General features: G+C 33.5%; 1 protein-coding gene across 7 annotated transcripts in view; it reads right to left on the bottom strand.

Moving 5' to 3' along the window:
• Positions 1–26,115, bottom strand: part of LOC117115421 (multiple PDZ domain protein-like) — a 64,185-nt gene that overhangs the window by 21,248 nt on the left and 16,822 nt on the right. For 4 of the 7 annotated variants that reach the window (XM_033259198.1, XM_033259202.1, XM_033259201.1 and 1 more), the window contains exons 16-23: positions 24,899–25,156; positions 22,597–22,801; positions 20,224–20,419; positions 19,409–19,707; positions 19,047–19,147; positions 17,381–17,485; positions 10,297–10,374; positions 7,669–7,753 (exon numbers count right to left, since the gene is read on the bottom strand). In XM_033259198.1, coding sequence (XP_033115089.1) covers positions 7,669–7,753; positions 10,297–10,374; positions 17,381–17,485; positions 19,047–19,147; positions 19,409–19,707; positions 20,224–20,419; positions 22,597–22,801; positions 24,899–25,156 — 1,327 coding nt within the window. The remainder of the gene's footprint in view (positions 1–7,668; positions 7,754–10,296; positions 10,375–17,380; positions 17,486–19,046; positions 19,148–19,408; positions 19,708–20,223; positions 20,420–22,596; positions 22,802–24,898; positions 25,157–26,115) is intronic. The other 3 variants (XM_033259200.1, XM_033259203.1, XM_033259204.1) reach the window with 3 other exon arrangements.

Below are 26,115 nucleotides of genomic sequence, written 5' to 3'. Positions count from 1 at the left end.
TACAACAGGAACAAGTGCAAGCGATGTACAAACTCAAAAATCAATGTAGGAAATGCAAGAACTTAAAAACACTGAACAATGTAAATAGATAAATGCATGCAAGCTTATCTAAATACTTGGATAGTGTACATTGAGGTTAACCTAAATGTTTGTGTGTATACAGTATGTAGGCCTAGTGTCTCCACATGCCCATTGGTTTATGCCTGCATAAAATAATTTTGCAGAATAAGATTCGATACAGCATATTTCTAATAATTTCATTAAATTTTATCCTATTTATTTATTTGTACGTGAAAGGAATCAGCTTGCCAGATACAGACTTATCACTTTCTTTGTATATAAGTTCTTATGCCAATCACTAACACTAACCACATAGGCACAAAAATCACAGGTAGAGAACAAGTCATTAAGGGGTCATTTGAAAAATATAATTAGTACTGTCATATTTAATTGTCATAAGATCACACTGATGATCAGCAATAGCATATTTTGAATTAAGAATGCAATCGATTCCTGTGTCACATCAGATACCAATCTAACATCCCTTCTTCAACCATCCCTGCAACCCAGAATTAAATCTCAACCAACAGCTACAACTCACACATGGCATTAACAAAAACTTTAGTTGGGCCAGTGGTGTAACAAAGGGGCCTAAGGCCCCTCGGCAGGGTTTCTTTAGGGGCACCGGATGCCGGGACCAGGGGTTGCGAAGGGCCCCCAGTTGGCAAACTTTTTTTTTATCACATTTTTTACACATTCAAATTTTAAGTTTATGTATCATGATTTAACCCAAAAAAGCATACTTATTTTAAACTAAAACATCACTAATAAACATATTACAATAAATTCCAAACAAGCTTGGAAAAGAGCCTTGGTTATTTGTTTGTTAAAAAACAACATTTGATTGTGCTGGGGGCCCTTGAGGCTGCGGGCCCCCTGGATTTAGCTAGTGAGAGCTCATAGCTGTCAGTGTTGTGCCACTAAGTTGGGCACTTCAACAATGTGCAACTTTGGGACACCCAGGTTAAATATTAATCAAACACAGATCATTAAATTTTTATTATGACTATTTCCCAGGTTTTTTTTATTTATTTCCAGAATAAACACCATAACAATTATGTCTTTGTTATATTACCTCATTATATAATCTAACAGCCCTAGAAATGGCAACTTATAACTGACCTGGACATTTGTGTGTTAGTCACTTGCAAAGCAATGTAAATCACCTATTTACTTCAAGAATGATAATATTCAACAAGATCCTAATATTATAAAATATTTCACAAATGACATGCTAGCCTATCTACAAAAATCACAGTTAATAAATTCCATCTACCAAGTGATAATAATCACTTTAATGTAATCAGATAATTAATAAGCTGTAGGATGCAATTAATCTCAATCAATATATTTTTTACCTGGTAAACTTGTTGGTGCCATCACAGTACAGAAATATATTGGCACATTTCGAGAATAACCAAGATATTCTAATGAAGCTAAGATAGTCTACACAAATGTCTTGCTTAATAGCAGGCAAAATATCTTTGGCCAAGCCAGAAGAATATTTTGTTTCTCCCTTGTTAGAATTCTTGGCTCAACGGAGTGATTTGACGTTGCACAAATAATGCGGGACAAGATCAGATTTCTTAGTATTAATCCAACAGCCACGAGTGAAGTGAGCTCATGAAATAAGAGACCTTTTACACATCGCAATCTCCAAATCCAGATCAGTACTTTGAAAATGAAAAAACTACTTTCATCTATGTATGATAAGGTGGTGTTTATTAAGCTCACAGCTGACAGGTAATGTGGAAACACTATAGAAAGATATGTTACATCTGGTAGCACCATACGTACACACACTATACTGAGTTACATTAGACTACTAACAAAATACAGTATACATAATTACCTAATTTACAACTATTTGCATGAATCTTAATATTAATATAGATTAGAAATTATACAGTACCATAGTAGTTGTAATTAATCTGTTATTTATTATACAGAATAGTAGATACTACTACAGTATAATTAATATTAAAATTCAATTAAAAATAAAATGTTCAATTTCTTAAAATTGTTTTTTTTTTTTTTCCCGAATATTTTGGAAAAAATATAGTGGCTTTAAAATTTAGACAAATTATCAAAATTTCAAGTAAATATTATAAGAGGAAATCTAAAGAACTGTTGAAAATAAATATTTTAAAACAAATTGGTTTTAAAGTCCACCTACAGTAGTAAAACCACATGTTCTGGTTTAGGTGGTTAATAAAGATATTATTGAAAACAAAAACCAACAGCCCTCAATTGTTGTTCACTATTATAGGATAATTGTTATATACAATTAGGTTAATGATATTACAAAAGTAATCAAATTAATTAACAAACAGCAAAGGTATTTTAATTGAATAAGGTGGGGGAATTAGAATAATCAAAGCAAATTTATACCCATACTCATATTCATAATTGTCTTCAAAATTTGAAAGAGTAGCTGAGAGCAATACAGCCAATCACAATTAAAGAGTTATGCAAAATTACATATGCAAATAAGTCTGACCAATCATATACGGACATCAGTTCATTTTTAGTTTTCTGCGACATTTCTTTTGCCTGACAAGCGGATCACCTAACTCGCCCATCATATACTGACATTATGATATTCTTCTATTACTCTAGCATTGAATTATATTTTGAATGAATATTTTACTTCATAATATAATCAGAGATGATAATAACAGCACCTTTGATAATGTTTTCATTCTAAGGGCGCTACATCGAAGTAGTAATGTGATGTAATGTAATTAAAGAAACCCTATTTCTATTGAGGCTTGCCTACTACAACCAAAAACAGTATTTTTACAATGCTTACAATAATTATTATAATTATTGTAATATTGATGATTATTCAAAAAGAAGTATTTTCTCAAATTTCACATTGGTAGTTGCAGCATTATTAATTATAACTAGATTTGAACTTGTCACTTCGGACGAGTTAGGTGATCCGCTAGTCAGGCATAAGAAATCTTACAGCGCTTAAAAGTGAAATGGAAAAATGTTGTAGCCAGGATTTTCAAACTGTGCAGGCATGATTTTGAGCACACGTATGTGCATGTTAAGTCGGGTGCACGGCAAATAGAGGAAAAGTTTTCATTTTGATTGCTAGTGACTAATGATTTCACCAATTGCATTAGACAGACTCCTACCAAACATGGGGTGTTCACACAGGTTGAGCTTAAAAGTCACAGTGGTTATCTCTTAAAAAATGACTGGGTTCATGTTCTATTGAACATAGTATCTCTAGTTATAACTAAATTTGAACTCGTCACTTCGGACGAGTTAGGTGATCCGCTAGTCAGGCAAAAGAAACCTTGCAGCGCTTAAAAGTGAAATGGAAAAATATTGTAGCCAAGATTTTCAAACTGTGCAGGCATGATTTTGAGCATTTAAAAATTTTGACGCACACGTATGTGCATGTTAATCCTGGTTTGAAAATCCTGATTTGACCAATTGCATTAGACAGACTCCTACCAAACATGGGGTGTTCACACAGGTTGAGCTTAAAAGTCACAGTGGTTATCTCTTAAAAAATGACTGGGTTCATGTTCTATTGAACATAGTATCACTAGTTATAACTAAATTTGAACTCGTTACTTCGGACGAGTTAGGTGATCCGCTAGTCAGGCAAAAGAAACCTTGCAGCGCTTAAAAGTGAAATGGAAAAATATTGTAGCCAGGATTTTCAAACTGTGCAGGCATGATTTTGAGCATTTAAAAATTTTGACGCACACGTATGTGCATGTTAAGTCGGGTGCACATACTGAATATGATTTAGAAATGACGACTGGTTAGGATGATATGTGGGTCGTCAAAGATTTGAGGAAAGAAAGATGACGGGTGTCAGAGAAAACATTTATTTTGACCATGATGACGTCATCAAAATGTAAAAAAAATCACATTTATGAAAGAAAATTGTCTCAGCTACAACATACTCAAAGTTGGGAGACGATTGACTAAGGATAAGCAAGACACGCTCAAAAGAGTATTTTAAAAAGTGACGTCATGGATTAAAAATATGCATAATTTTGGCATATTTTAATTGTATTTCGACACAAAAGCACGCAAGGATTCGTATGATTAAATGTGTGCATACGGCATTGTTATTCGCTCTAAGATGACTGAAAAAGAATAGAAATGTGTTAATACAGTGTCAGGAATTAAAAATATGTAAAAAACATAACTTATAGTTTCCGTACATGCTGTGCGCATGAAAATGCACGTGGCCCAGAAAATCTGACAAATGTTGAAATGCTCAAAATGGCCTGAAACGTGCTCTAATTTAATTAAAAAGTGATTTTGTGCATTTTATAATTTTGACGCACGTATTAAGATACATTAAGATACATGACATTCAACCTTGACCTGAAGTTTATGCCCACTGAATATGATTTAGAAATGACAATTGGTTAGAATGATACCAACCATAATGTAAAAATGCAAACATTACGCATAGATGACATCACGCATGACTGAGCACATTGAAAAGCTTATTGTGACTATTCCAGGCCAAGCCAAATGTTCGTTGAAGATGTCATATTCGTAGCTCTTGGCAATTTTGAGATATTCGCCAGAAAGAAAGAATAAAAAAAAGAAAAAGAAGAATAAAAAAGAACCGTACAATAACTAGAGGTGATCTACTCGTGAAGCGGATCACCTATTAAACATGACCTTTGGAAACCTTATTCTCAAAGTCAAATACTTAATCAAGACGACCCTTAAGACATTTTCAAATAAGTTTGAATCCATATTGCTATTGACTTGATGCTTAGCATCCACAGGCACAGAAGCTAAATATTAGCCAGCTTGGCCATGGCATTAAGGGCAGTTAGTTTTATATTGTTTATGAAATGAAACAGCAAGCTATACTGCTCGACAAAAAACATTTCATATCAACAACCTAATATCATAGAATGAACGTTACTCATAAGAGAGGGAGGCAATGATTCAACATTTTAACTTTTATTGGGTCAACTTAATACTTATTATTTTCATTATCATTAATTTTAATCATGACACACTAAGTATGTGCTGAGTTTGAGATAATTGATTAAGTTTCAGGACTTGTCACTATATAATATGTAATGCAATAAAAAGAATGATTCAATGGTAATTATGCCCAACTTCCAATTCCTAGGTGAAAGGTTCAAATCTAATGTTAGACTTTTATTAATTTGGCAAATATAAGATCAAAATGTCTCCTTATCCTTTAACATCAAACACAATACAAACTAATCAGACAGATAAGTGGACATGAAATACTAAACAAAAAGGAGAAAATAGAGTTAAACATTTTTTTCATGACCTAAAACAACTATACTAAAAAAAAAACAGACTATACACACTTTGCTTTATTGAAGCAATTGTCATCTTAAAGAGTATAAAGGAATTATATAGTATAGTTTAAAAAATAAAAAAATTAATAAGAAGGTAAACCTTGTCACACAATGAAAAATAATCTTGGTTTCATTAATATAAATGCAGAATGATTTGCAACAGCAAAAACACAGCAGAATAAATTACAGATATGAAGACAGAGTAAATGATGAAAGAGGACGAAAAAACCTGCAACACTTTGTCATCTCTAAAAGCATAATTATGATGCTGGTGAGAAGTCAGACTTGAGATTCAGTATCAACAGAATTCTCCTGTGTTTGTCGTAAAAAATCCAAACACGTCATTGCAAAGCTGTTAATTTACCTAACTATAAATGGTAAACTTACGAACAGGAGATAGAAAGAATAAAATGATAAGCACACAAGCAGGTGACGGCACATGGTTTTATTGCAAATTAAAACATCAGAAAATTGAATATTTAAGAGAAAAAAACCACCTAAAACAGTTGGTACTGCAAATCAAGACAATAAACACAATAAAAGAACGCTATTGTGAATAGGTTAAATACTGATGGATTGTGAAAAGCACTACTGTGAAATATTCATTACTGCAAGTTGAATTTGAACATAATTTTTAATTGTAAAAATATGGGGGATAAAAAATTAGGGAATTTGCTGCATAAAATCTAGCAATAAATACTAGAAAATATAACTGTTGCTGTTGCAGATGTACCGCATAAAGACAGAGTGAAGAAATATATTGGAAACAAAAAACTTCATGTCCATCAAAAAGGTTACTATCCATTAACAAGCTAACTGGCCATCAAAAGGTGACCGTCAATTAACAAGCTGTCCATTAAAAAATCTGATTGTCAATCAGGAAGGTGACTGTCCATTAACAAACTCACAGGCCATGAAAAAGTGACCATTCATTAACAAGCTCACTCTTCATGAAAAATGTGACCATCCACCCAGTGGCCATGTGGCTTTCTGAGACCGGTGCCCTTTCTGGGCCTCGGTCGCCAATCATGGGTTATGTGCTTGTTTTATATTTCATTACATATTTTCCATAGTGTTTTAATGACGAAATTAATGATATGATATCAGTGGCGGATCCAGAAATTTGAAATAGAGGGGATCTAAATAAGAATATTAAGAACGTGACCATCCATCAAAAAAAGTGCCTGGCAATTCTAGTAAATTTTTAAGACGGTGACAATCTATCAAAGAGGCCATTATTTCAGATGACCGTAGAAGACAAGAAGATGGTTATCCACTATGGGCCAGTTTGAGCAAAAAAAATATCCCTGAAATTTACCAGTTAATTCACTGGTAAACAATTTCTAAAACCACTCGGAAACTTGTCTCATTACCTTACCATCTGGATTATCCACGACAATTTGGCCGTCAAACTGCTGGGTAAAATACCATGTATGATAAATAAACCATAATTGTTTTTCCATATGTTTTGTCGACAGTCTAGTGCGCAAAAATTCAATAGGGTTCAATAGTCCTGGCAGCAACTACCACTGCAGCTATTGCCCACTGTTGCTGCACGCTCTGATCCTTTGCATCGAAGCAAATCAAAGTTGTACTGGACAGTAAATCCATCAACATAACATTGCATCACTGTAGCCATAATGATGGCTACTAACTATTTGTAGATACCATTATTCGGAGAAATAATCTTGAATACAACTAGCCAAGGTACAGATTTTAAAGAGTGTTGCCGTGCTGTGTGGAGAGTACAGCAGCAGTAAAAAGTAAATAAAGAATGGGTTGATGGGATTGCTGTTTCTAATTTGGATTTGATGACCGTACAAATTTACTTCTGGAGTAGTTTCATTACAGGGTATTTGACGTGAGCTAAAATTTGTTCGTTGAACAGTCGACCCCCACTGAGTTATCAGCACGATTAACCGGTGTTTTAAACAGAACATGGTTGGTGTCTTTCGCTCAAACCGGCCCTAAGGTGTGCATACAACAGTAAGGTGGCCATCCATCATGAAGTTGACCATCCATTAAAAAACTGACCTTCCATTAAGAAGTTTACCATTCTCCAACAATTGACAATGTCCACCTGATGGTAGATTACTCATTTCTATTTGTGATTTTATTATTTGAAAGGCAGTAAATGTTGAGTATGCCAGAAAAACAACCCCTGGAAATCCATGGAGTAAAGCAGTATTGGATTTCCATCTTCATGTACACCAGGAATAACGTAACACAGGCAACAAGGAAAACATCGTGAAGAGATATAATGATTAGTACTTACTTATTGAGTAGCCAAACCGATCAACATCTTCATCATCCTCATCATTTTCTCCATCGTTCATCCCTGTATCACCAGCTACCTCAAGCTGTCAAAACAAATTTCATAATTAGATTGAAATTATGTAAGAATATTTATACTTAATACAAATTTCCAGAATCTATTCCTATTTAATATTCTTATGTATAATATATTTAGTTATTGCTTTCTAAATTGAATATTGAAATTGACAGACTTGCATACACTTTGTTACAGATATTCTGTTTGATCATATAAACAAAAACAAAACACATTTCTTCACACTATCAAATTTTGTGTGAAAAATAACTGTAGTTATATATGGGTATAATATAGTATAATGTCATATTTGGGTATAATATAGTATAATGTCATATTTAGGTGTAATATGACATCCTCAAGCACATATGGGCACACCACACAAATTTGCCACATAAAATTTGATTGTGTGGAGAGTGCTTAAGAATTATAACACCAAGTTTTGAGTTATGGTAATCTTGACATGTGCATTGGCATGCTTCAGCGAGCTCAAGACCTCCTTTCAACTTCTCATTATAGGAAAGTCAACTGAACCAGTTCACTTGTTTATTACACGAGACTTATAATTCATGCAGAATAATTGTATAATCTACTAAAGACTTTGAGCACGCACCCCCTACTAAATCGCATCGATGTGAATGCATATTCTTGTAAGATTGAAATGTGTCCCGTGTAATAAGAAAAACAGATATCGCAGAAGCCTATCAAAACTCCCAAGATATTTAGCAAGGATCTATGTGCTTACTTATGGTGCAGCTAATATTCATTCTACGGTGTCACGCAAAAGAAAATTATCTAATAATGAAAAATAATTTGTTTTCCATTTAAGGTATTGTTAAAATCTACTAATTATAATGCCCATTAATCCTTCAATGCAGCGCATATATTGTGTGAATTTTCTGAAGAAATAAACATACTTCTTTGTTGGTAAGTATTACTGATAGATGTATAAATCATGCAGGGAGTGGAGTCGACTTGACTAGTTGTAATAACTCACACATTGATCGAAGCATAATCATGAAACACGAGAACCAGTCGTAAATCAAAATTGTGACAATTATGCTGTATGATATCAAGTGTGTTAGAAATCTCTATGCATACAATTAAAATGATTGCTGAGAGAATGGAGCTGTGGTCGAAGTACTTGCTTTCCAGGGATCAAATCCTGCAAATACTAGGATTGTTTCTTACAAACAAAATCAATTTCTCTCCCTATATCTTACTATTATTCTTATTATGTATTTTTGTATTTTATTATTTAAGCCCTGTGCTATTTCCTGCATTTTTGTACATTAAAATTTGTAAAATTTAGCATTTTTCTGCCCTATCAAATTATGAAATAGAGTGTGGTCACTCCATAGAATATATTCTTCTAAAATGTGCCTGAATGCAGAATAATACATGATGGGCATTTATGGGTCATTCCAGTATTTTCTTTTATGCTTGAGGGGCAGGTTACAGAAATGTTTTTATTTCAGTAAAAGGTAATGTTTCACTGCTTTAATACACAAAAGACCAGGTTCAAATCCAGCTTGTGTCATATTTGAATTGGAGTCTGATTGTTCAGCTCTTGAATAACCTTCAAATGGGAAACTGTCTTAAATGTAATATCAACATGAAAAATAATCAACTGAAGGGTACCGCCTATAAGACGTTGGTATGGTCCTTCCGAGGTATATGCTCACATTGTCTGGGACCCATATACCAGCAAAGTCATCAAGCAGGTGGAAATGGTCCAAAGATCTGCCAGATTGGCTAATAACAAGTACTTACACAAACATAATGTGGGCTGTTTGATCGAGATACTAGAATGGGAGAAGCTCGAATCTAGAAGGAAATATGGGAAAAGCTCAAAGCTAGCTAGAAGAGCTGAGAGAATCTCAGAGCTAAAAGAAAAGCTGCGAGATTGCTGATGTTTTACAATATCCATTAAATGCAACTCCGCTTTAACTAAAGGTAAGTAATTCTTTGCATCATACTTAAACTTGATAATTACATTCTTCATGACTTATACATTGTATATTTCTTCCTTCCATTAAGTACACTTTGTGTTGAGCTCATAAACTTGAACAATAAAATTAAATATTACGATTGCTTGCATTTGTATATTCAATTAGAGTAAATACTTAACTTCCAAATTAAAATAAAATAACTGTATGCATAATGCTTGCATTTGTATATTCAATTAAGTAAATGCTAACTTCCAATTGAAAATAAAATAAATCTATATATAATGCTTGCATTTGTTTATTCAAGTAAATGCTTAACTTCCAATTGAAAATAACTATGGATAAATAATACAGTATATTCTTAGACCCTTAAACTGGCTTGTAATCTATTAAGGTCTCTGCAGTAAACATCAATAAAAACTGAAGTTGATCTCTGTTAAAAATAATATTGAAGTACTTGCAATATCTAACTTAAAATATGACTTTTACAATTATAATTAATAACATGTTTTATTGATTTGTTCCTTCTGACACACCAGGGATAATTAATATGGTAAATTATTAGTGTACAATTAACCAAATATTATAAATAACATAATCAAAATTAGATAATGAATGAACTCACCTGTCCTGGCTTCCTGGGCAGTGTACCCGCTTGGACCATAACAGCAGTAACTTCGTCAGCCTCCGTTATAATGTCCTCCTACAAAATAAAAGTGATAACATTAGTTTTCATTCAAAAATCAAACTGCAGGTGATTGGAAACATGTTACTATCCTTCTCATCCTTATACAGTACCCTAGCAACAATGCAAACATTCATTCTTTTCCTTCAACATATTAACATCACAACATGCAATACAGGTCAAAGGTTAACACAATAATTTTGTGACCACTAAGCTAATTCATGCAACATGCCGGGCTGATAAACTAAAAATATGGAATCTACAGTTTTCACGTGCCATTCGTGTCCGCGTCTCGGGCTCTGCACGGCTGGTAGAAATCTTGCACAGTGACACAAAACATGTAATTTGCAAAGGATTTGTTTACAGGCTACATAAATCCAACAAATGGAAACCATTTAAGCATTCTATCTAGCCTAGCCTCTCCAGACTTCTCTAACGTCATAGATTTATCTTCAACAAAGAATGCTCGCCCTCGTAAGGTTATCCCAAGTTTCAAGTTTTTCACCAATGCCTGCTGATTGTATGGCCACATTATAATACTGGCTGTGAGTAGGCAAGACACGGAATATGTATCTACATATCAATACTGAATACATCGCCTACAGTTATACAATGCAATTAATAATATCCCTGTATTCAAAAGCATTACAGAAATATATGTGTACCTTGGTACAGTGTGCTGAAAATTTGAATTTAGATTGTATTCAAGTCTTTATATTTAATACAGAAGGTATTATTCTATAAAAAACATATTCTGTGTTTGAATTTATTTGTAGATTTTAAAGTTCAACTTGAATTTATCATTTTAATAATAAAATTAGAAGGAGGATGGCAAACTGCTGATTAAAAAATGTGTGTTATATCGTTAACAAAATAAATTAAACATAAAATATGCACTGCACTATAATATATGCTCATATCACTGTACAATATCCATGTATCATAATGAACATATTACTATATTATAGTAACACATGCACCATTTTACACCTACATCGTTATATACACATACCATTTTCCAAGTGCATCAATATTCATGTATAATTATACAGATGTAAATTCCATAGTCCTTTAGTATCAGCCCACCCTCTACATATTTTTATGCTTTACACACAAATCAGCTAATAGGTCACCCTTCAACTTTAGACATTTGGAAGGAAAATTTTAAATTATGAGTCCTTTACATTCATGTTTCACGTCAAACTGTTGGCTAGGCTTAGCTGTGACCTTCTCTGAGGAGTATGCTGCTACCTTTCCATAGTTGCCAACTTTTCAAAAAAGAAATCAGTGAGAACTCGCGATGCGTAGCAACATGCCACTGGCTTGGGGCCAGGGGCCCCGAGGGCCAAGGTTGATAAGCTTGATTTTCACTACTGATTTGATTGATCTTAGACACTAAATTAAGTTAAGTGTAGGCCTATGTATGTAAACTTAATAAAACCAAAAACTTGACCAAAGCACAGTAAGTGTAAACTTTGAATGAGTACCCGACAGTTGCTTGGTGTAAAATTAAAACAATTTTTACAAACTCACTTTATTCATGAATCAAGATGTACAAACAATACTTTCATGTGTAAAACAGATAAACAAGCAAACCAACTATGCGTGGTGCATTACTGGGTAATAAAAGCACACTGACGGTAGCGGGCTTAAATGGTTTCGTTTGTTTACGATTCTAATGCCAAGCGCACTGGACTTGCACATAGCCTAGGGTTAATCTTTGCTACACTATAAACACTACAGACGAATGGCAAATGATCTATTTATTGCATATTACTATATGCAGTTCGCAAAATCATTGTTTCTTAGTTTAAAAATGTTGATCCATGAGTAACCTTGAAATCTGTGAGTTTTTGTTCACCCGTAGTAAAACTGGTAAATGATAAATTATCCGTGAGTCTCACGGTCAATCCGTATAAGTTGGCAACTATGCCTTTCTGGTTCTCATGTATAAGCCCACTGCCTATGATAACATTAAACATAATTATTATGCATGAATATGCATATATTACAGTTCACACATTATTACACATTTTTATTATTATGGACATATTAATATGCATGTATCATTATGCACTAATAAGCAATTAGTAGAGCTCCGCATAGTACACTATAGGAAAATTATTATACGAAGGTTAGATTTAATGTTTGAAAAAATTTCCTGAGGGCCTGCAAGGCCCGAAGGAAATTTTTGAATGCATTAAATCTAACCTAAGTATAATCATTTTACATTTAGTGTACGATACATCTTCTACGAATTGCTTTATAAGTCAATCACAGTCTTTTAATTTTAGTTTTTTATAACCAACTGTTGTAGCAGTCATCGGTCGCTATTGTGATATGATCAGTATACGTGTACATATTTACATTTAGCTGTGCATATGCTGATTTTTGCTCCTGCAGTACGCATTTAACTACACATCGCAGTACAGTATGGATACGATGAATAACTGTTGTAATTTGTATTGTGTTAGAAAGAACTTGTTTGTAATGCTATTTTGATAGACTTTCGTCAAAGAAATAAACATTTCAGCATTCGAGAGAGAATAGTCACTGACGTCCTTTTTGGTCGGTGCATGCAGACATGTAAAATCGTGCAATGATTTCATAACTAGGCTAGGCTACGGCCTAGTAGTAGTAGGAGGAGGCCTGGGTGGTCTCCTGCCTGGCCGTAGGCCTACATCTAAATTTGTTCCTTGAGTCGTTAAAATAGGTCTAGAATATTCCTATTAAACATTCAGTTTGTTGTGTTTATGAGGGTCCACTGATTCAATGAATTCCTTAATTGTTCATACTTAATATTGAATTTGAAGTAACTTTCTTCGGGTTCTAATTAAGCTTGTTTTACGAAAGTAATTTTTAATTACAATTCAATTTTTATCGCGGTGCGCAATGTCTTCGCGGTTGGTGACGAAAAAATGAGGAATTTTTTTTTTGCACACGAACCTAAAAAAAATCAAGCTGAGTTGCAGTGATGACGTCACGATTGACTTATAATGATAATTATGCACACATCATTATGCATATATTACTATGTACATATCATTATGCATGCATTAATATGCACGTATCAATATACACGCATTAATATTATATTTTGTCATAAGGTCACACACACACATTACCATTATCATAGCAATTAGAAGAATACGTATATTAAAGACATTGTATTTGTAGTGCTTAACGTGGTATAAAAATGAAAGTGGCACTGTTGTGTAATAATAGAAAAGGATATTTTGCTGAGACCAAACCAATGAGGGAACTTAAACATAAATATACATTATTATTTAACAAAATTTCTAACAAGAAAAAAGTAAAAAATACAAGTTTTTACCCAAAAATAATGAACCATAAGGAAAAAAACATGCAGTTAGGAGATTTATTAAAAACTTGATACAATAATACATTAAGACAGTCAATCTATAAAGTTAGGACAGCTCCATAGTACACATGCAGGTAAAGCATTAAAACTAGACACCTAAGTAACCAAAAGCTAAAAAGCAGATAGATGCAGTATAATGTAGAAGAAGACTAGCCCACTCACCACCACTACTCAAGACTGTGTATCATCCCTGTTCACAGCATCCAGTGGAGGTCTAGTCTACACTTGCTCAGTCGTCATTTTGGCATAGAAAAGATAGCATGGTGAATGAACTAAGGGGACCAGGACAGAGGATGCAGATACCAGACTAAGGATATTATGGGACCGGATATTTGTGTGTGTGTAAGAGTATGTGGTTTAATTCTGTTGATATACTACTGTTTCCAGTAGTGGTTCTAGTCTACATTTGCTCAGTCAACATCACTGGGTGAGAAGACGTGGATTTACCAGACTCAAGGATATTATGGAACCGGCTGTTTGTTTGTGTGTGTGTATGGGGTTTACATATGTGGATATATTACTGTTTCCATTGGTGGTCTAGTCTACTTGCTTAAACAACATCACTGGGCGAGAGGATGTGGATTTACCAGACTCCTAATGATATTATATGACTGACTGTCCGTGTGTGGGTGTGGGAGTGTGTGTGTGTACAAGTGTATGTGGTTTGTTTCTGTTGATACCCTACTACCAATTATGTGGGCTTAAAACTTAAGTGTATTTATTTTTTTTATCATTATTGATTTCAAAATCAGAGATAAATCCTCAAATAACAATTTGAAAGAATATACAAATAAACCCAATTTTAATATTGCATATTATCAAATTATCAATTGATAAAATTTATGATCAATAAAACTGATTTTTTTAAAATTTAAATACTTATTTGTCATATTGTTCTTAGTAAAATTTACAATACATATTGTAGTGAATTTACTTGGTGGGGTTAAAATACTCTACTGTCTTTCGGTGTCACAAATTTCTCATTTTATTAAATGTTCTTGCTCCTTGTATATGATCCATCGTTATTAATAGCATACTTTAGTTTTGTAATAAAATAACAATTGCCAAAGGTAGTTGAATTAATGTCATATTTGACCAAGATAAATCTAACAAGAATATTTTAGCCAGTTGGACAATAAAGAACCAGATGAAACAAGAAAGCAATAAAATGGTGTTAATAAACTGTAACAAGCAAAGTAACAAAGAAAAAAAACATAAGAAATACTCATAATTCTTTAAAATTGAAAGCAAGACAAACCAAATATACAAAATTATGTTAGAGAGTTTAATGAAAATCTACAATTGCCAAATTAATGTACATATTTAAACCATTTATTGACATGTTAGCTGTAAAAGCTGATACAAAATAATTAATTTGCATACAAAACCTAAAACTTATGGAAAATTAATTTAAAATCTGTTACTTAGGAACTAAATATGATACAAATAATAAAGACAGATTCAATCTACAGATATTTTACTAAAAATGGGTGATTAATTTAAAAAAATGAAGGTATAAGTTATTAACGTAAATAAGAAATCAAAGTAAGCCTAGAAAACCAGCAATTTACATTTTAAATCTAATTTAACATAATTTTTAATGTATTGTTTACATTTTTTTAATTCAAGTAATTATAGTGAGAGGCTTCATAGATAAGAAATGATTAGCTTTTTGAATGCCAAATCAGAAAATAAATTAATGTATCAATAATCTGAATAAATAGTAAACGTATTATTTGCATAAATATATAAATGAAAAAAAAAAATTTTTTTTAACATATAAATTATCTACAAAATCATTGATTGTGAAAAGCAGAGTATGTAAAAAATTGTGATTTTTTTTTTTCTTTTTTTATAATCAAACAAGACAAGGGTAAGGTCCAGCAGTGTGTTAAGCAGGACAGGTACAGTACTCAGATAGTGGATTGGGTCAGAGTGTAGTGGGTGGGTCTAGTGCTAAACTAAAGTACGGAAAACTATGTTATTAATCAATCAATCAATCAATCAATTACTAGGATTGATATTATTCCAAGCATTCTACTCATTGGAGAATTTAATAATAAAAAATTTAATTAAAAAAAAAACTGACATTAAAATTGATTGATTTACTGTAAAACTCCTGGCTTGTCTTAGAGTGATCTGTTCAACAGCTTATATACAACAGAATATCAAATAAAATAACCCAGCAAAGGAATTCAAGAATATTACAGCTACAGCTTAATCAATTAGACATGCTGCAAGTAGACTTTAAAAATGCATTTGTACCAATTTTTAAAAGCAGCTGCACTTCAAGTTAGTGTTATATCTAGGAGTATTAAAATGGGGAGAGGCCAAAAGGAGGCAAGAAAATGAAGTGGGAGGGCCCGATGATTAGGTGAGGGGGAACAATAAATGGCTAAAAAAGGTGATGAGACGATTTTTAACTACTTGAGCCTAATTTTTTCTTGCTTCAATAAATTTCAGTGAGGATGACTAGGGACAGGTAGACATTTTTTTTGGAGGGAGATGTTCGACCAACCCCCCCCCCCCAGTGCACCCCTGTAGATATGCCACTGCTCCATTGTCAAAAGAACCAACCTCAAAAAGTATGTGTGGTGAATTATATAAAAACCTAAAGAATTCAATTAAAAAATTAGGTAGTTTTAAAAGTAATAAAATTTTATGTATATCATAAATTTTGGACTTAAGATGAATATATTTAAAATCACATTGAAGTTACAGGTTACGTGATTTACCACATAATTATTTTGATAGCCATCTGACAACTAAAGACCATCTGCTTATTGCTCTTGGACTGCCAACACACTCATCTAAAGTGCAGTGCATTCATCATATCTTCAAATGTATAGTTTAATTATTCCATAAAAGGATGCAACATCAGTTTGACCCCAGGCTGACCCATGTGAATAAATTCAGACAGCATTCTTTATGTGATTAAATAACAGCCATTATGTTACACTATACAGTATGTCATTGTGGTTTTGACTAACCAGTGTTGGATCCAGAGAGGAGTGGGTACGAAGAATGCCCTCTCTCTGCTATACAATTAAAAAATAAGTTTCAAATTGCTGCCTCCCTTCCCAGTGATAATATGTATGTATTTACAGTAGAAGGTTCTACACAAGTGTCAGATCTCTTTTCCAAATTATAACCCCAGTTGGAATGATGGTACCTCTTGTTCACCAATTGGATCTGTCCCCCAGCACTTATTTACATTGTGCTAAAGAGAATGCAACATAATTATTGATTTCAGACAGTGAGTAGGTGGCTCGAATAAATTAGGACTCAAATTCATTACTGCACAAGCTACGATAGCCTTATTGTAATTATGTTAAAAAGCTTTGTAATCAAAATGTGTTTGATTAAAATGTTCCAGCAATATACCAAAGGATGTGAGCTCCAGAACATTAAATCACCCAATGATATTATACACAATACACCACCCCAAAAAGATATAGAGTACTGTAAAGTATTTCATTACCATGATACTGTATATACACATTACACCACTCATTGATATCACATTACACCCCCCATGACTTACACCGATTACATATTATGACTTGCATGGTGTAACAAAAAGTAATATTAAATGGATAGTGGTCAAGATTTGACCGATTGATAAGTGTAACGGAGTCTTACCCCAGCTGGTAGACTCTGGATAAGGAATTGCACCGGATTGGATGTTTTCCGTATGATGTCCACTGCTTCTTCATGAGTAGCACTTCGAAGGTCGATACCATTCACCTTGTGTACAACAACACAATGTTAGATTTGAATAAATATATAAGATTAAAAGGAAGGATTAGAGAGATAGATGTGAAAGATTACTATGAAAAAGAGATAAGATTAATTAAAAGGGATATGATGAGATTTTAGAAGGATTAGAAAAAGGGATTAGATGTAGGTATTATAAGGAATTAAACAGAAGTATTAGAAGGAATTTGAAAGAATCAAATGAGGACTTATAAAGAATTAAAATATTCTAAAGATATTATATGGAAGGATTAGATGAAGGAATTAGAAGAAAGAAGGGATTAAAAGGAAAGAGAAGGGATTAGAATGAGAGAAAAATACTGTAGCAATATTTTGAGAAAATTATACTGTCAGGATACTGGCATACCATCCTGTTACAATGCACATTGATTATACTGAGCAAGTTGGTAATAATTTGTCAGGGCACTGAGGGAATGACAGGGCAAGTAGCTTTAGTGCATCACATTTAATCTTAATTCAGTACTGTAGCTAAAACATATGGACAAAGCAAGACAAAATCTAAATAGAAACCCAAGGCTTTGAAAACACTCAAATTATAATGTCATGTTAGACAGCTTCATATGTATGCTGCCCTCAGGAACATGTTGTTCTCATTGTTAAGGTCACACATTACTATTTGGTATTTGTTCAAAACACTCAGATTAGTTTAGAGTTAGCTCCTCTGACAACAAAAAAATGATTTAATATACTATTGAATCCAGAATGAATTTATTTCCTTCACAAAAAAATGATATAATAAAAACATAGAAGATGTAATGGAAAACAATTACTAAATATCAATGATCAAATATATGACACATTTAAATAAATACAGAAGTTTTAAGTTTTCAATATTGTTATATCAATACCCTTGAATTTTTGAATTTACAAAGAAAATTAGTTTATACATAAATTCCAACCAATATAGTTGACAATGTATTGAATACTAACTAGGAATATACATTTATGAATACATCACATAAAAAGGATTAATATGCAATAACAGTTAAAATAGAATCCCAAGGAATATGCCACAGGGCTTCAGACAATTTTTGAAGAAAATAAAGCCTCCTAAATCTTTCATCTTCTACAGTGTCCAAAATAAATGCTTTATAAGTTACTCATCTTATTTTGTATGCATATTTAATGAAACTGCTGGTTGGGATGTGATTGGTTGAAACGTAAGTAATTCAAATATGAAAATTTTAAATATAAATATCCTTAAATTTCAAAATTTGAACCCAGGCCAAGTGATTTACCCAGGGGCAGATCCAGAGATGTCCAAAAGGGGGAGGGGGCAAAAGCAGGGGCTGAAAGTTGGGCCGATCAAGACAACACTGTCCTAAGGGGTCCGGGGGAATGCCCCCACGAAATTGTTGTGTTCTAAACGCCCGAAAATAACTTGAGGCGTTCCCCCTTTTTTTTTAACTCCAAAAGAGGGGGGAGGGAAACCGGGGCCGGCCCAGCCCCACCTAAATCATCCCCTGATTTAACAACTAATCCACATTCCCACTCCTTGACTAATATAAAAAAAAGTGCAAATTTTGATTACCTGTAATATTCTGTCCCCTGTCTTAAGAGTGCCATTCCTGCCAGCTGGACTACCCTCAAGAATGTGTTTGATATATATACCTTGCTGCTCAGCTGTACGTCCTTTAACGACAGAAAGATCAACTAGTGAGTGTTCTCACTATTTGTACCAATACAGTATGATTGATAATAGTAGCAATAAAATAATAAATATTAAAAGGTTAAAATGAAAGCACAAAGTAGAGGATCTGCGATGAGCATAGCTCCTTGGTTCTTCTTTAGCAAATACCAGAGCCTAAAGGCACTTCACAATAACCTCAGTCATTAGAGAAAATGCCTATGGAAGACAAAAGCTAAACACTGAGGTAAGGTCTTTATTCTCACCTCCAATGATACTAATTCCAAGACTTTTGTTCGGTTCCTTAAGGAGCTCCACCATCCGTGGAGGTGGTATATCAGCCTTGGCAGCTGCATCTCCAGTCTGCCGCCTCGATGGTGCTGGTGACTGTGAAGAAGTAAGCGCTGCAACTTTCACCGTTTCAGTTTCAATTGTTGTGATAGGTTTTGCGAATTCTATCGTCCCGGTATCAACTTCATCAACTGGCCGTTGTTCAGCAGCGACGGGAAATGCTCCAGGATTGTTTCTAAATGCAGTTGCATCACTGGCAGATATATAGTTTATACTGTAGGTAACAGGAAGTGAAATAATATCAGTTCTAAGATAAAAGTCTGACTCGAGGATTTCATCACAATTTTCCTTAACAATATAAATTAATTTTTAGCATCACTTTTTGGGGGGGGGGGGGAGAGGGTGGAAATTGCTATAGTAGAAAAATGTTCTGTTTAATTGAACCAATAACTTAAAGGAGACTGAAACAGTTGCTGAAAACATTGATAAGGTAAGCAACTAATTGGTTCAACAAAACAGATAGTTTTCCTACTATTCTTATGGAACAAATGAAATTCTTTGAGGAAATTGCTAGGTCTACAATGCAATGAAACACACACAATGAAACAAAATCAGAATTAAACTGATATTAACATTAATTAACAAGGAGGCCCAAGACCCTCTTCCACTCCACTGCAACCCAACTGACGAGCATATTTTTACTGTCAATCGTATATTTTAATGCAAGTAATACATTTTCATCTCCAAATTGCTTGCTCAACTTCACACCAAGATAAAAAGCAATCAGTACCTGATGTCGTTGCCAGCCATTGAGCATTTTCTCAGGACGCTCCTTGCGGTGGCATTGTTGAGGTTACGCATGCTTTCACCATTGACAGCTGTGATGTAATCTCCAATGCCAATACGTCCATCCTGATGAACGATCCCTCCACGGATTATGCTCTTGACTATGACGCCATTGCTCTTATCTGCATTGACAGTCAGTCCTAAATTTAACGATAAAAAGAATCAAAATGACAAATTTGCAGTTGGAATGAAAAGAAAATGACAACTTAAATCCACAAATCTGTCAATTGGAAAATCACACTTGAAGTCACTCTCTCATGAGTTATGATACATTTTGAGCCAATTATAATCCTCCTGTCTCCTGAAAATGTAAAATTCCTTATTTGCCTATCCCTGATTAGCTGTGAGATAATGCACACAGATTTACATGTACACATCTAAGAGACACAACACTACTATGACATTACCATGTAAAGCTTTGTACACACTAAAATATAAAATGTTATGTGCCAAATAATTTGAAATGCCCATGTGACGACTAGCCCATGTGACCACTAGCCCCACGTAAGAAAAATACTAGCCCAAGGTTTCATCTAACCGTTACTCATGCCAAAATTCACACAAAATCTAAACATACAAAAATAAAGTACAAAATAAGCCAGAAACTAATAAATCATACAAAAGTTTGAAAACAAAATTTTGGAAATATAAGTTAAAAGCAGAGCAACAAGCACAATGCTAACAACAAAGATAATAGGGAAATTAGACATTTTGGTAACAGAAAGAGAAAATGTCATACACACATGCAAAAACTTGCACAAATAATGAATTTACAGTATTTCATGAATTAAGTCTAAATTATCTACAAGCAATTTATCCAACAAAACATTTTTAGAGGATTATATAATAATGTATTATGGGTACTAAATGGCATATTTCTATAACAAATTTGAGTAGTCAACTGCACTACACATAGATATAGAAATAATAACATTAATAAAACAACGGTATTAATAGATAACAGTACAAACAAAAACAATAATAGTAATAATAAACAACACTGTTAATAAAATTGATCAACCTAATTATTAATACTCTATAGTTAACCTAAGGCATGCTCCTATAATAATAAGTGTAAGGCTGAACATCAATTTTTATAATCAGAATGTTGTTAGTAATCATCGAAGAGCAACATTAGAAATCAGTATCCAAGAGGATAAACAGAAACACAGACGAAAGATTACTCTTTAAAATGATTATTCCTTTGGACAATTTTGTTAAATTCTGATAGCTACCTTATCTAATAATTTTGCAATGTTTAATTTTAATAAAAGTATTGGAAAAAAGAATGAAAAAGAATGAAAGTAAAACAACAGAAAAGAAAAAATACATTGGGTACACTGCAGTTACCTCTGTCACGTTCAACAACAAGGCCTAATGGACAGCGGAAAAATTAAATCAAAAGTAACGAAAGAAACAGAAATCAAGAAAGAAATAAATTATAATATTTGTCTTTATACAGTAATAAGCAATTGCAAACACAAATGTTAATTAGGGTAATAGTTATACATTTTTCAATATATGTATATTTCAATAAACTGATTATAGTCAAGGAGGTAATTGGCATCTTTTAAGTATAAAATGTTTCTTGTTAGTAAGATATTTACTTGTCAATTTACAGCATGCAGAACTTTTATTGGTCTTGTAAAAGCAAATGTACAAGAAATTACTTTGTTGTTAAAAATCACTACTAGTAACTCAGTATTGAAATATAAAAAGTGGGTAGAGGTAGAAGAATATTCAATAACTTGGAGCATCATTGTGCAGAATCGTGTATGCGCCACGGCATGGTCCGTGAATGTAGCAGCCATAGAGAGCCGCTTAGTAGGTTCACTTTCACATCACTGCATAATGACTGAGGATAATGACTGGGGCTGAAATGAACCATAACATCAGGGTAACCCCTACTCTTCCGAAAGATGCAATGGGGATGTGCACACCGGACCACCAGTTTTAATTCCTTATCCAAGAAGACTATCTATCAACCGGACCCAGGGCATTCCAACTGATATTATTTAACACCAAACAACTTGCAGTAGCTATAGCTAATGAACTGTTGCACCAGGAATGTATTGTTTATCCAAGTTAGGTCATTTGACTCTAATTTGCTATGTCAGTCTATAATTGGCTTGAGATGTGATGCAGAAACTATTTTTTCTTTACTTTCTATTTAGTATACATACCATTAAAAGTGCATCTGTAAAACATTTGCTGTAACAATGAACTAATACTAATCTCAAAATTATATAAAATTAGTATGTCTAATTAAATAATCTTCATCTTACTTGAATTTAATTATTATAATATATCCACTCACCTAAGCCGGCATTGCCTTTCTTTAAGATGATGCTATTCTCCAAAAATCCAGGAAGGACAGAGCTCTCTCGACGAAGGCTGCTGGCGGAAGCTAAAGGTATCATCTTTGGAGATTGATCTGCGGCTGCTTCAGATTTGACAGCAACTGCCTTCTCCTTCTTAACAGCCATGCTTGCAGCCACAGAGGGTATAGAATTCTGTTGCTGCTACGAGTTAAAATTAGACAAATCCATCGATAGATTTTATTCAACATTTCAATTAAGATCTGAATGTACAACATTTACATCGAGGATATAATGGCATAATCATGCTAAAAGAAATAACAGTGATTCTTCATGCACCACCAACTAATGTAGTAAGGGATGAGTTATGTGCATGATAAACAATGTAATATCACTATTTTTATCAATATTACAAACTATTTGAATTGAACAAACCATTCAATGTTAATTATCATAAGACATAGCAAATATTAGCATGATAATGCACAGACCGAATGTTCTGGCTGGTTAAGTATTCATTCCATATTAGTAGTGTACAGAAAATATTGTTATTTTTTGTGCAGATTTTTGTGAAGACCTCTCAAAAGGAGATGCTGATATTAGAGTGGCAGTTCATGTGTTCATGTCATGTCATAGCACAGTAATTCTTAATGTTTTGTGTATTAATCTACAGCCCACGAAATTTGGAAAAAATTAGGTCGGCAAAAATTTGTCAACCTTAAATTCTCCGAGGTCGGCAGCCTCGGCAATTTTTTACTACCTAGGCATATAGTATAAACTACGATTTCTCCGAACGCTCGACATAGTCATTTACAGATTGTGATTTTGTTAATTTCTCTATAAAATCAATATATTGCCGGTGAAAGAATAGTCATACTTGTATAATTTAATAGTGTAGTATAGTACATATGTTTTACATAAGAAAATCGCTGAATAAATTTCGTTTTAGCGTTTGTTTTATCATTACCTTTGGCATGGGAAATATCACTTTCGTAAAAGCTACGATCGTATCATCACAGGCTGCTTCAAAACTGCCCATTCATGTCCATGCGCATGCCCAGAATGATCTATCAGGGATTTTCCACACATGTACAGTACTTGTCAGTAGTCAAGTCGCGATACGATCGTGATTGCATTTAAACAGACGGTAGGATTAGTCCTACAATATGTTGAATTTTTTTGTTTTTAGATGGTAAACAACAATTTAAATATGATAATAATACTGTAAAATGAAGACAAATAATAGATATAGATAAGCATTACGATCTACGCGGCCCACATGGCTTCAATTGGGCGATGTTGTAGGCCTTGGCTGGCTAGCGTCATTCCTACCTAGGCCTAGCCTACGAAACGACTAGGCGAGAAAGACAAGACGATTGTACACAAAATGTACGTATTGCATGCCTATTAGAAATAGTTATTGTACGAACAAATCTGTTTTATGAACCACCAATTTGCTTGGTTTGACGACGTACATAAAATTTAGTGTCTGCTATAGCCTGTTCAGTCTAAGTTTTTGACTTTCCAAGCAGTTTTTGAAGCAAATAAATCTAGGCCTAGGTCGGCAAAAAATTGCCGTCCTGTAGCAATTCTGGCTCGGCAATATGGTAGGCAATTGCCGACATGAAATTAGTAGTCTGAATCTAGCTAAGATTTTTGATAGGCCTTGCGTACTAGGTCATATAATTGTGTAGCAGGCTTATTTTTTTGTTATATTCAGTGGGCTGATCTTCTTATTTCCATTAAGATGATCCTCTAGTAATCTTTTCTGGTAGACTTTGCTCATCTAAAGGGCTCGACTAGTGAATCTGCCTCTAAGCCAATCATATAAATAGCATGTTCATCCTATCTCCATTTCTAAGAATTATGAATATATAATTAAAATTTATGACGTTAACAGGAACTGCCACACTAAATATTAGGCAAGTCAATATGGGGTTTGCATAGTTGCCTAGCTGCTACTTTTAATCAAATGGTCAAGGTACCAACTGACCATAAGGCACCATGGGGCTTCAATATTATCTACTTCACAACATTAAAACAACTAAAACATTACAATCACATGTTTCCAAAAATAGAAAATGTTCATTCAGTCTTCCAGTAAATATTCTAGAATTATGTAACCTTTTTTCACTGAACTTGTTTGCTGAATTTTTGAACATTGTATTTATGAATTAAAGTCACATTGCTATAAATTGCATTGCTAGGCACTTTTTGATAAGAATAATAAAAAAAAAATTTGGACATCACTTTCTATTTTTGTAAACAGAGATACACAAAGAAATCAAAAACCAGACACACATTCAAATTAGGCTCATCCTCAGCGATAGGAATCCAGAGTTCAGGTTCTGGCGTGTTAGCAACCACCTCTGCCAAATCCACCTCTTCGTGATCGTTAGTAACACCCAACACCAACACAGCATCTTCAACGTCCAGCTCCTTCAGTGACCCTGAAGGCGAGAACGATGGAGACACAAACGGCGACTCCGACAAGGCCGGAGAAGGTGTCGGGGTTGGGTATTCACATTCCAGAGGGTTTTCAGATGCGTCAACCCACTCCTGTAGTAATCATGCAAGTGAGGTATTAACAAGCACATAAAGCATTAAAATACACACGAGCAAGGGTGTTAGAATGTTACCATGGCAACAGCATGCACATGGAAATGCAGATCAATAATTTAGATAAAGCATTAAAAAGATAAACTGCCTGTGTTAAGCTAAAAAAAAAACCCAGAAAATTAAATTTAAAAGTTCACTACATACTGTAGTGTACTTCAATTAAGTTACAGTTCAACTTCTAACTCAAGGCTCATCTAATTCCGAGACTTATCTAATTCCGAGACCACTCCAATTCAATTTAACACAAAGCTAACTCTGAAGTTGAGAACAAACCCCAAGATGACATCACATTTTCAAGCCCCAAACTATATAGGAGGGTGGATTATATATGTTTACCTCGTCATTTAACAGATACATAAATTAAAATCAATTTAAAAACGTTTGTAGTGAAAATTCTGCAAATAAATACTGAGGTATATTGATCTGTCTCATTCAATTCAATTTTCCTCATCAATCAACAAATAAATACCACCTTTTATGAAATCATATAAATTGTTTTCCACTGATGTTGATATAAATGAATCTGGTCTTTTTAAATATTTTAATTGAATTGTTTTTTAACATTTATTTTTCTTTACCCCAGACAGTATACTTTTAAGAATAAATGCACATTATGTCATTAGAATTATGTTCACATTATGTTTATAGAATATTAATTAACGATTCCACTTTCATTTAATTTAAACCATTCATTATATTTACAAACAGCTTCAATAGTTGCATAAAACTGTCCTGTAATTATTAATGAAGTTTATCAGTATTAAGCTCTGGCACACTATTAAGTTAATGAGACAAAAAAAATGTGACACACCCATATTTGGGTATAATCAAGGCTGAAAAAAGTGTGCAACCACGCGACCGATGGTCGGAGGCATCATGAATGTACCGAAGAAGGAATT

Source organism: Anneissia japonica, unplaced genomic scaffold (assembly GCF_011630105.1).
Source record: "Anneissia japonica isolate Jap-2015-1 unplaced genomic scaffold, ASM1163010v1 scaffold287704_len1198815_cov201, whole genome shotgun sequence".
Lineage (NCBI taxonomy): Eukaryota > Metazoa > Echinodermata > Crinoidea > Comatulida > Comatulidae > Anneissia > Anneissia japonica.
The sequence above is the reverse complement of the archived record's forward strand: the minus strand, read 5'-3'. Positions and strand labels throughout refer to the sequence as shown.